At 40.7% G+C, this 12,510-nt stretch overlaps 1 protein-coding gene across 2 annotated transcripts; it reads left to right on the top strand.

The window, feature by feature from the left end:
- The first annotated feature begins 384 nt into the window (after positions 1-384).
- On the top strand, positions 385-10,236 carry nup35 (nucleoporin 35). Of its 2 annotated transcripts, none has more exons than XM_063006200.1 (9): positions 385-441; positions 2,968-3,129; positions 3,211-3,338; positions 4,189-4,243; positions 4,774-4,909; positions 5,423-5,492; positions 6,130-6,258; positions 9,202-9,345; positions 9,890-10,236. In XM_063006200.1, exons 2-9 carry the CDS (start codon positions 2,970-2,972, stop codon positions 9,965-9,967), a joined length of 900 nt encoding a protein of 299 aa, XP_062862270.1. In that variant the 5' UTR covers positions 385-441; positions 2,968-2,969; the 3' UTR covers positions 9,968-10,236. The 2 variants fall into 2 exon arrangements, with proteins under 2 accessions (XP_062862270.1, XP_062862269.1); XM_063006199.1 differs by having other exon boundaries at positions 395-513.
- The last annotated feature ends 2,274 nt before the right edge of the window (positions 10,237-12,510 follow it).

Below are 12,510 nucleotides of genomic sequence, written 5' to 3'. Positions count from 1 at the left end.
GGTAAGCTGTCCATTTTCTGACTGTGAGGAGAAGCTGATTAATCGTTAATTAATGAATTAATGTTGCGTGTGATTGATTAAGTGCATTGTAACTGCTGGACTGAGTTTGTTAGATTCCTGCCAAGTGTTCCGGGATGACGCCGGGCTCACCGCGACCCGGATCAGGACGATGCTTTTAGTTAAAATATACAGTATAAAGTATGAATGAAAGTAAAAGAACGCGTTGTCAGTGGTTGTGTCCCAATTTAAAAACTATCGTACTATGTAGTGTGTACTTTTCCTGTTTCGTTATATATTAGATAGTACACACTATGTAGTGCAACTGTGTGTGGTTTGAAATACAGCCCTTGTCCTTTGTGAACATGCGCAGAACGCTTTTCACGTCAACGGCGTCATTTCCAGTGCTCAGTTTGAATTTTCGGATGAGCGACGCGTGCTGAGGTTATTTTATTATATTTATTTAATATTGAAATATAATCTGTTAGGGTTTTTCTTCTGAAATGGAGATTCAGGGTAAGAATTTTTATTTACTGTTTTATGAACTGTCTGAATGTTAAAGTAAGCTAATGCTACATCAGTTAGCTCAGGCTGCTAGCTGTTAAAGTTACTGTTGTGTTTTATATATGAAAAAGTTTGTTTACACCTCTTTAAATGTCATATTTTGCAGCTTTTCTGAGTAAAATGTTTTCCAAAGGGGTACCAGCTTCTGCACAGTTATTGTTTATTGGCTGAATTTAAGATTGTAACACATAAAATGTTGCTTGTGTAAAACTAAGCACATATAAAATGACATGTTTAATTAGCACGTTAAGTTTAGTAAATAAATCCATGTTAGAAATAATGCCATGTTAAACTTTGTTCACTGTAGTAAATTTCTGCAATTAGTTTCACTTTAGAAAATCAGCAGCAACAACAGGAACTACAATCCAGACTTTAAGGATAAGTGGGCCTTGCTCAAGGGCCCAACAGAGCAGTACCTTAACCACCAACCTGCCATTGTATAGTTCATGAGGGCTGCACAAACTTTTGCATAAGAACTTGTACAAGGTAAAACCCTTTTAGTTTACCAAAATAATGGGGCGGCACGGTGGCCAAGTGCCTCACAGCGAGAAGGGCCTGGGTTCGATCACCAGGTGGGGCGGTCCGGGTCCTTTCTGTGTGGAGTTTGCATGTTCTCCCCGTGTCTGTGTGGGTTTACTCCGGGTGTTCCGGTTTCCTCCCGCAGTCCGAAGACGTGCAAGTGAGGATGAACTGGAGATACAAAATTGTCCATGAGTGTGTTCGACGTTAAACTTGTGAACTGATGAATCTTGTGTAAGCAGTAACTAACATGACGTTAAAATCGTAATAAAAATATAACCTAAATATTTACATTCTCAGCATTTAGCAGACGCTTTTATCCAAAGCGACTTACAGTACAGTGACAGTATATTGTCTAAGCAATTGAGAGTTAAGGGCCTTGCTCGAGGGCCCAACAGTGGCAACCTGGCAGTGGTGGGGCTTGAACCAGCAACCTCTGGATTACTAGTCCAGTACCTTAACCTGCCATTGTATAGTTGATGATGGCTGCACAAACCTTTGAATAAGAACTTATAGAAGGTAAAACCTCTTTAGTTTACAAAAATAATGAATAAACTTTGAGTAATTGGGTAAAATCCATCCCACATCTGTAGGGCAACTGAATATTCTAATAGATCAGTGGATTTGATCCGTTGTTGTGGAGTTGGATGATGTTTCAGTTGCATTCATTTATCAACTAGCTAGGGACAGTGGTAGCCTAGTGGGTTGGGCTTTGGGCTATCAACTGAAAGGGTTGAGAGTTCAGATCCCAGCTCTGCCATGCAGCCACTTTTGGGCCCTTGAGCAAGGCCCTTAACCCGCAACAACATCTTTCTAATCCTCAACCACTTGCAACTGAGACAGGATACAATCCAGACCTTAAGGATAAATGGGACCCAAAGGAGCAGTACCTTAACCTCTAACCTGCCATTGTGTCGTTGATGGTGGCTGCACAAACGTTTGCATAAGAACTTATAGAAGGTAAAACCCCTCTAGTTTACAAAAATAATGAATAAACATTGAAATCCATCCCCACATCTGTAGGGCAACTGAATATTCTAATGGATCAGTTGATTTGATCAGTTGTTGGGGAGGCGGTTGATGTTTCGCTTGCATTAATCTATCAACTAGCTGGGGACAGTGGTATCCTAGTAGGTAGGGCTTTGGGCTATCAACTGAAGGGTTGAGAGTTTAAATCCCAGCTCTGCCATGCAGCCACTGTTGGGCCTGTTTACTCCAGGGGCGCCGTACAATGGCTGACCCTGCACGCTGACCCTGCGCTCTGACCAAAAAAAAAAAAAAACAAGTTATGATAGATAGATAGATAGATAGATAGATAGATAGATAGATAGATAGATAGATAGATAGATAGATAGATAGATACTTTATTGATCCCGAAGGATGTGCGAAGAAAGAATCTCGTTGCACTGTACATCTGTATATGTATATATGACAAATAAAGGTGTTCGTTCTAATCAGCTTTTATACCAAATATGTAATCAATCCATTACGTTTGTCAGATGAATGTCTGCCGTCCTTCAAGTCTTTATTGTTTGCTTGATCTTCTCCTGTCTGTGTGAAGCATCACATGAGTCTTGATTCCAGCACCAGAAGGTTCAGGAACTCTGTTGAACTCCTCCATGTGGTTCTTCTGATCACTGTGCGTTAATGATACTGGTTTCATGTCTGGTGTCACATCATATGCACTAATCATTGGATTCTGTGTCTCTGCTGTGTTTGCTTACTGTTGTATGTCTGACTGCGTTGCTACTGTTTGCTCCTCCGGTTAGATGAACGATGCCTTTTATGCGTGTTGTACGCTGCTGCTTAGACTATTTAGTATTTTTATTATAATTAATGTATTGATTCAGCAGCAGTTCTGACCCATTTATCTCTTCATCTTATCAGGTATGGAGCCGATGTCTCTGGGTTCTCCGTCTTCCCCGAAGCCTGTACCCGGGTTTCTACCTGGTTTTCTGATGGGAGACATGCCCGCTCCTACTACACCACAGCCCAGGACACTAAGCCTGAGCGGGGGAAGCATCGACACCAGAGTGCCTCCACTCACAGGTAACACTCACACAGAGGTGCTATATGTGTTTCTCTGTTCTGCTCGCTGAGAGGTTGTAACTGCTGCTTTCTGTGTATCAGGTGGTTCCCCTCCTCAGCCAGTGGTTCCCACTCCTAAAGATAAAAGTGGTGCTCCTCCGGTTAGAAGTATCTACGACGATCTGTCCAGTCCTGGGGTCGGCTTCTCTCCTCTCGCCTCACGCAAACCGGTAACGTCTTCATTTTATTACTTTATTACTGCTACTGCTTTTTCAACCGTCTTATTTAAAATGGATTTCTTGCTAATGGTTATAAATGGCAGCATATATTTAGCCAAGTGGGACGTGATGGCGCTGATTATTTTATCACATAGAAATAATCGATGAGCTGCATGGTTATGAGAGGTAGATCTAATCGCATGGTCAGACTTTTCGGATGAACACTCCTCATCCAGACCCTTGTAGTTTTACGTGAAGTGATAAAGAAGAGTAAAATAACAAGGAGAAGAATCTGAGTGGCATCCATACAGAGGAATACTCTAATCCTTCTGGTGCTGTAGAGGAGGAACCAGCATGATCCTATTCGGTTAGCAACACAAATCAAGGAGTGCAGCTGGCTATCCATGACCACGCCCATTCTTCAGACCTTATCAGAGCGTTTGATCTGAGAGTCTTGACATGGAGACAGATTTTCAGAAATAAATAACAGCTCAGTTGTACTGGGGTTAAGTTGATGTCCATAAAGAGATATCGGTGTGGGACCTTGGGTCCTTGAGTCTGGTCCCTCTCAAGGTTTATTCCTGTAATTTTAAGGGAGTTTTCCCTGCCACTGTCACCCTTGGCTTGCTTAACAGGAGATTTTGGTCTGTCGGTCCTGGATTTTGTGGATTCTGCTGCTTTAAGTCGATGTCCATACAAGTAAATTTGACTTGACTTGTTGTGAGCTGATGCTTTGCTTTCTGAAGGAGGGAGTGACTTGGGTTTAGGCTCTTCAGCCCAAAATACCTCAAACATAAGAGATTAAGACCAAAAGATCAGAAATGTTCAAGAGTAATAATGCTCCGTCTGTATGTGTGTTTAGGTGTTTGCTGGACTACAGACCCCTCTATCTGGTGTTGCTGCTACTCCAGGATCAGGTGAGGACTTTAAAGCAACAGTTTGGGAAAGGCCCTGTCCTGTTTCAGCATAACTGTGCCCCTGTACACAAAGAGATCCATAAAGACATGGTTTGATCTGTAAGAACTCCAGTGACTGAACAGCTTTGGAATGAACTGGAACATCAATTAAGGCTTTCTTGATCAACGTCATTGCATAGCTATAGAAATGCTTTTTTGACTAAATGGGCACAAATTCCAAGAGGCATACTTCAAAGTCTTGTTAAAAGCCCAGAGAAGCTGTTATTCCTGAAGATATATATCTATAACATTATTCAAATTTATGAAATAGGATGTGTAACTAGCTCACTAGTCATGTGTTCCATTTTGTGTGGGTATATAGTGTATGTGTTTATAAATTGAAATGATTTTAGAAAGACTGGAAAATTTAGAAGATACAAGTGAATGTAGTAAATGCAAATCTATAAAAAATAGTTTCCATTGCTGGTAGTGTTTGATGGTGATCTTATCAAGGTGTTGCACTCATTAGCTTACATGTATGTGTGTGTCAGGTAATGTATTCAGTCCTGCATCATTAGTACAGAGGAAGTCTGCCCTGTCCCCGGCGCAGGTGGATCCTTTCTTCACTCAGGGTGACGCTCTGTCCTCCGAAGATCAGCTCGATGAGACCTGGATCACCGTGTTTGGGTATGAAAGTGTAAAATCAATAAATGAGCCCTAATGATCTTATGCAATAACCAAACCGCAGTGAGTTATTTTCCAAACACACAGCGTGATTTATATCACTTATAACTGCAACACATCGTGATTTTATTTATAGTTTTGTTTATAAACCTGAGTTGGCAACTGCACAAAAATCATTCATCTCAAACTTTCACCAACGGACATCAACCCCTTATAAATGACTACATTAAAAATAAATGGCAACTTGAATAGAACGCACAATCAACGTCAGACATAAACCAAAAAAAATACATTATGGACAACGTACAGACCAAGTTATCTACACTAGATGTAGAATAGGTTGTTCCCTATTTCACGCCAACACTTAAACTAGGAGAAGAGCCCAGACAATGTCAGACACCAATCACAATAAAACACATCCTGAATGAATGCAGGTGTATAAAATTAATAACATGCTTGAGCTTTATTTTTGTTTTTATACACCTGTAAGGGATATTTCTGGTCTTGTTTGTGCAGGTTTCCACCAGCGTCAGCGTCCTACATCCTGTTACAGTTCGCTCAGTACGGGAACATCCTCAAACATGTGGTGAGTGCTTGAGATCTGATATACAGCGGTGTCAAAAAGTAATTGCCCCCTCTCGTGATCATCTCTGCTGTTGCATAGTAAGTAATTGCCCCTTTGCTTACCCAACCAGTTCACCAAATCGATTGATTCATGTGGCAGTAAGAACATGACTCTCACTTATCTTCAGCCTTGCCATTAAAGTCAAGCAGCATCTTACATTTTCTACAGGGGTGTCATTAGTAGTGGGAGTGTGTTGTGTTAAAACCTGGACGACTTGCCATTCTTGAGGAGATCGTAAGACCAATTATCTGTAAGCTGAAGCTGAGGTGAAACTGCTATAAAAACCCTGTTTTGACGAGGTCTTATAAACAGTTCTGACCCGAACCCATTCAAGATGCTTTGCCTGAATCAGGCCTGAATCAACAAGCAGTGTGTCCGATTTAAAGCTGTTCTATAAACAAATGGTGGAAATAGAATTCCTCTATAGTGACTCTGTGGGGTAACTTTAGCATCAGTTGGCATCAGCCTTGATCAGCAATCGACGTGGCTGATTATTAAGTTGTGGGGGTGAATACTTTTCCACATTGCTGTGTAAGAGAACAGGTACAGATACTGTAATGTTGTACTGTGTGACTGTGTGTTTGTGACTATTGTACAGATGTCGAATTCGGGGAACTGGATGCACATTCAGTATCAGTCGAAGCTGCAGGCCAGAAAAGCTCTGAGTAAAGATGGAAAGGTCTTCGGAGAGTCAATCATGATCGGAGTCAAACCCTGCATCGACAAGGTCTCACACACGTACTGTTCGTTATAGATTTTTAAAGGGGTGCCGCTATGTTTGGTTCTTCTCAATAGCAGAAAGGGTTCTGGACGTCACTGTGTCTGTAAGGAACAAAAACAGCTAAATCCTGTTCCTGCTGACTGCATTTTTATTGTTTGATTCAGTAGTTTGTCACTTTATTTGCTTTTGGAACTTCCTCTTCATGGTACAGACATAATGATGTAGGGCTGGGCGATTTTGCAAAAAAAAAAAAATCTCGATTATTTTAAAATTATACCCGATTGTCGATTACGATTTCGATTTTTTTTTTTGTTCTTGTATAATGCAATTAAAATAAGACTCAAATTTCATTTTTTTTTTTTCATTGTAATTAAAGGCTGCAGAAGTGCAAAAATAGTAACAGCACCACCTATAATTATCCTTTTAAGGGACTCAAACTTTATTACAATAACGATAACACAATAATTAAAACAAAATAGATCTAAATTATCTATATCCTTATCTATCTATATCTAAGAATAGCTCACAAACAACTCTTATTTTAAATAATGTGCAGCAGAACCTCCTTACAGTAGGAAAAAAACTACAAAAAGTTCTTTACAGGTTTCTTAAAAGGAACACGAGCCTGTACTGTGCTGTTTCCACCACTGAGTGAGTCTCTATCAGTATCTACACTGGGGGGGGCATCAAGTGATCGCTCAGCTTTGATTTTGTCCTCTTGTGATTTGGGCGGTGGATACAACATTTTGAACGTTTAAGGATGTGTAACGTGTAATTTTAGTCCCATAAAACTTTCAAACTGTATTAACCACTATTTATGTGTCGTAGAATGATTCGATTCTATTGAACGGCACCTTTAAGCCAAAATAAAGGAACCGATTCACGCATTTGGGAGTCGTTACATACATACGGCTCTTTAAAAGGAACCGAGCCAAAAGATCCGACTCCCCATCGCAGAATTCACTGCAGCAGTTTCCCAGACGCGAATTTTTTACTCAGTAACGGATGTGATTTAAAATGTAGCGAATTACAATTCTTAATACAAAACATACTTAAGTAAAAGTAAAATTACAGGCTGTAAAATCTACTTTAAAAAGTACAAGTACACAAAAAAACGACTCAATTACAGTAACGCGAGTAAATGTAACTCGTTACTTTCCATCGGTCAGCCAATCCTGATCGCGCTAATCGGCTCCGGAGTTTTGATTCAGTTCAGCGGTGTTTGATTCAGTGAATCTTAATTAAACTCTTCTGTTTGTGTCTCGTTTTGCCGATCGTGTTTGCGCTCCTTATTACTGAATCTAACGGTTAGCGTGTATAATCCTTGTTGTCTTCCGTTTTTCTGTTTTAGTTTTCGCTGGTTTTGGACTCTAATCCTTTTTATATTAAACTTTCCCTAATTTACAATCCGCGAGTGTCTGGTCAGTTTCTGCCTCGCGCCATGTTGGTATTTTAATTAAAATATAAAATATGTAAACAATCGCGATTGTCACATTCTAACATCGGGTGAAAACCTTCATGCGAATTAACCGAATTAATCGTGAAAATCGCCCAGCCCTATAATGATGTCACTAATCTATTTCTGTGCTTTTTCTTTGAACAAATAGTTTAATAATGGCATTGTTTAAAGTGTTCTGCTATTTATGTAAACAAATAATAATGAAACATTTGCTACATGGAGATTTTAGACAGTTTAAATACAAACGTAAAGACAAAAGAAAAACTAAAGTATGTTTTGTCTTTTATTTGGGTACGTTAAAGCAGTGGTCCCCAACCACCGGGCAGCGGATCGTGGGCTGTCTATTACCGGGATGCACAGAAAGAATAAATAGAGCTAGCTAGAAAAGCAGTTTTCACTGCTTCTATTTCGGGTGTCTTATTGTCACCCCTCGTTGCAGCGAAAAAAGCTCATTTTACATCGTTTGTGAGCAATATTATTAAATCCTCCCGCCCCCACCGGTCCATGAAATGATATCTTGTATGAAATCAGTCCATGGTGCAGAAAGGTTGGGAAACACTGCGGTTAAAAAATCCACAATGAATTTTACTCACTTATAAGACCGCTCATTTGTGACGGGGCCTCAATACTTGAAATTGTAGAAACCCCCAAAAAATGAGCAACGGTTAAAGTTGATGTCTGCTTACACTATCACATCTATGTCACAGTGGTGTTGAGATTTTAGTTATTCCTGTAACTTTATTTATTTATTTTTGGTGGGTGTGGGGCAGCATTGTTTACAATCTCTTTTTTTTTTTTTTTTTTTTAAATATAGACTCAAAACCATAGCTGCGTCCGGAAACGCATACTTAGAGAGTATGTACTAGATTGGAGGAAGTATGCACTACTCTGCCGGTAAAAAAGTACATACTTCCAGTACAGAAGTATGCAGTATGCACACAACACTGCTACGCACTACATCCGCCATCTTTCCAACGTCAAGTGATGACGTGGGACGTGATGACATAACATCACCATGGTTACAGACTCATTACAAACCCCACTCGCCAAATTTTTGTTATTAATTCGTCTTTAAAATGTTTTATTTTATTTATCTTACTTACACTTGTAAACAGAGGACTCTGTTTTCCGCTATCTTTCTTGTTTCTTATTACGCTTCGAACGCCTACGCAGCTCCAGTTGCATTATGGGATACATTAACGGACCGCAAGTGTGCATCGCTTGTATACTCAAACATGGCTGCCCAATAAGTAGGTCATCCGGGTACTTCTCGCGTACCTCTTTGTGTATACTGTGTATTCGGACATACTAACCGCTCTCGCGTCCTCATTTCGCGTACTATTGAGTATGGAAGTAAAGCGATTCCGGACGCAGCCCACGACTACAATCTAAAAGAAATCTGTTTTTATTATTGTACAAGCTGGATTTCAAATTTAAATTGAGATTTCTTTAATCTGACTGAAATAAATTGTGTGTGTGTGTGTGTACAGAGTGTAATGGAGAAGACTGAGAAGAGCAGTACTGGTATGTTCACTCCTCCAGTGAAGAACCTGAGCAGTGTGAATCCATCCACGCCACGATCAGCCATGAGACCTCTCAGTACCCCTCACCGAAACACCAGCACTGATTACCAGGTAAACACACACACACACACACACTTTTTTTACAGCATTTTATAATGGAATCGTAATTATAAAATCCCTTGATTATTTTCAACGAGATTTAGGTCTGGACATTGGCTTGGCCATGCAAGAACCTTTTCTTATGAATACGTCCCAATACTTCTGCTTTGTTCATGTTTCCTTTGAGAGTGCAATGCTTCCATAGCATTTGCAAAGCTTATTATGATGCTCCCACCATCGTACTTCACTGTGGGTTTGTTTTTCTTGAGATCGTACGCAGTTCTTCCTCCTTCTTCTGAGGAGTTTAGCGTGGGCTGTAGGAACAGATATGGTTACAGATGCTGCAGTTCATTGCTAAATGTTGTTCCTGCTCCTTTCTGGTCATCCTACAAATCTAATCTCTTAGCTTTTTATCACTGGTCTGAGAGCAGGTTTTGGGACCTGGCTGCTGCACAGGCTGCTCCTGTCCAGGGACGATTTGTGGTTCTATGAACTTGTACAATTCCTGATTCTTTCTGCCCATCTGAACACTAATGTTTATATTTTGTGTGTGCAGGTGGTGACGGACAGAGAGACTCCGCGTAAGGACGACAGTTTTGTATCTAAAGCGATGGAGTACATGTTCGGCTGGTGATCCGGGTTCCACTCTGCACTTTACCCTGCAGTCCGTGATCGGACCGTGCTCGCGGCTCGGATCACATCAAGCTGCAATACCAATACACAGCGTTTATCAGACTATTCAGATTTTTCTTACATCATTACATCATCATGCTGTCTTATATTCTATCTTTATAGTTCAACGAACAGCCATGTTTTTAACCATCGGATCACTTTATTCGATCAGATTTACACCTCTGACTTTCCTTTTCTTTGTGACATTGTGTAAATAAATGTATGTTTTTTCCTTCTCAAATAGATTCCTTCTTCATGTAGGATTCAGGGCCTGGGCATGCCAAAACATACTTGTGCATGTGGCTTTGTGAAGTGGGCAAGAAGTGATCCACAGCTCTGGTTTAGGTCCTGGCATTAGGGCACATTCACATGAGAAGCGTTTTGTGTTTTGCTCACCACGAGCCTCGGCGCAAACCGTTGCTTGGCTTGAGCTGTGCGGTAGAATGTCATCAACGAGACGAATCTGCATTTGTGTGGAATAACCGTCAGATCCAGGGTTACAGCTCCACGTGTATCTGTGTTCATCTGGATTCTCCCCTGTTTCACTTTTAAACTTGTGTTACAGCTCGAGGTTCTGAGAAATTGTGAGAATCAGAATCAGCTTCTCCCAGAGTCTAAAACGCTTATCATTAAAAAATAAAGCTTAACGTGGTTTAATGAACTAAAAGGACGACACAGAAACACTAAACTTCTCTTCATTATTACTGCTCATAAGTTCTCTCCACTACTGAAATTTCTCACTCGTTGTTTTAGTACAATAAGGCACGTTAATAAGGCACGTACAATAAGGCACTCAGCAGTTTTGCTGAGTCGCTTTTACCACATATCAAACAGTTCATCTCATTGGAGGCGCTTTGAAAAGGTCGAGCAGTTTTGCAGCTTCTCATGTGAATGCGCCCTTACTTTAAAGAGCGAATCAGGTTCTACACGTAATTAAAGTAGACACTAAGCAGACTCGCTGACTGTAAATGATAAAAAGCACAACTATCCAAGACAGTTGCAGCTTTTAAAACATCCAGTACATCCTGTAGATTCACTGTAAACTGCCACTGTGTGTAATATAGATAATTTATGGTCAGTGACGGTCAGCATCACTCCCTTCCGACATCAACACAACAAAGCAGATGTTCTACTCGACGCAACCTCAGGTTAAAGTTCAACAATTGACCATCCTTTCAGGAATATGGAAACCACAAATCCATTAGCTTACCCATCAGCCCAGCGAGTGTTTTGTGCTTCGTTCACAGTGAGGCTGGCGCATATTTCTGCTTACCGCAGCGTTTGCGCTTTTGCCATGAACTGCAGCGAATCGTCTTTCTGCTGGCTTTAGCTCTGACCTTCAAAAACAATATGGACAGTTTATTCACATGCAAATGTATTTCAGTTTAAAATAAAAACACTTTATTTCTTATCGTTTACAAATAGAAAAGATAAAAAAGAGGCATGTGGGTTTATGAACCTTCATTTCTTCAAACAAAAGAGCTGGGTGGCACGGTGCACAGCAAGAAGGTCCTGGGTTCGATCCCCAGGTGGGGCGGTCTGGGTCCTTTTTGTGTGAAGTTTGCATGTTCTCCCCGTGGGTTTCCCTCTGGGAGCTCGGGTTTCCCTCTGGGAGCTCCGGTTTCCTCCCACAGTACAAAGATGTGCAGTCAAGTTAACTGGAGATACAAAATTGTCCAGGACTGTGTTTAACATGAACTTGTGAACTGAAGAACCTTGTGTAAGCAGTAACTACCTTAAACGTTAAAATCCTAACAAACAAATAAACAAACAATCTGAAGAGCTACAACCAGCGATTTCAGGATTAGGAAACGTGGGATTGGTTCTAATTTAAGATTACATTTGGAGTGCAGCCTCAAGATCATCAAAGTGGTAAGTGTGCACGGTGTCCACTTGATGTCGCTGTCGGTATTGCAAAGATCTATACTGCACCAGTATTTTACACTGGTATTATACTGTATGTAGTGCAAAGTGCCCCACACTAAACTGTCCCAGTATACACACAGACCTTTAGTTTGCAAACTCATGTGATACCAGTAAGTGTTTTTACTCAGGTGGTTCGGTGGGTAGCACTGTCGCCTCACAGCAAAAAGGTCCTGGGTTTGATCCCCAGGTGGGGCGGTCCGGGTCCTTTCTGTGTGGAGTTTGCATGTTCTCCCCGTGTCTGCGTGGGTTTCCTCCAGGAGCTCCGGTTTCCTCCCACAGTCCAAAGATGTGCAAGTGAGGTGAATTGGAGACACTAAATTGTCCATGACTGTGCTTGATGTAACCTTGAGAACTGATGAATCTTGTGTAATGAGTAACTACCGTTCCTGTCATGAATGTAACCAAAGTGTAAAACACGACGTTAAAATCCTAATAAACAAACAAACTCGGGTGTTAAAAAATATCTGTACGTGATGAAATAAATTTATATTGTTTACATTTTCTTCCAAGTATTTATCAACTTTAGTTGGGAATATAAAGAGCTTCATTCTAAACAACTCACCAAAATACACCAACATT

This window comes from Trichomycterus rosablanca, chromosome 12, assembly GCF_030014385.1.
Source record: "Trichomycterus rosablanca isolate fTriRos1 chromosome 12, fTriRos1.hap1, whole genome shotgun sequence".
NCBI classification, from domain to species: domain Eukaryota; kingdom Metazoa; phylum Chordata; class Actinopteri; order Siluriformes; family Trichomycteridae; genus Trichomycterus; species Trichomycterus rosablanca.
The sequence above is the reverse complement of the archived record's forward strand: the minus strand, read 5'-3'. Positions and strand labels throughout refer to the sequence as shown.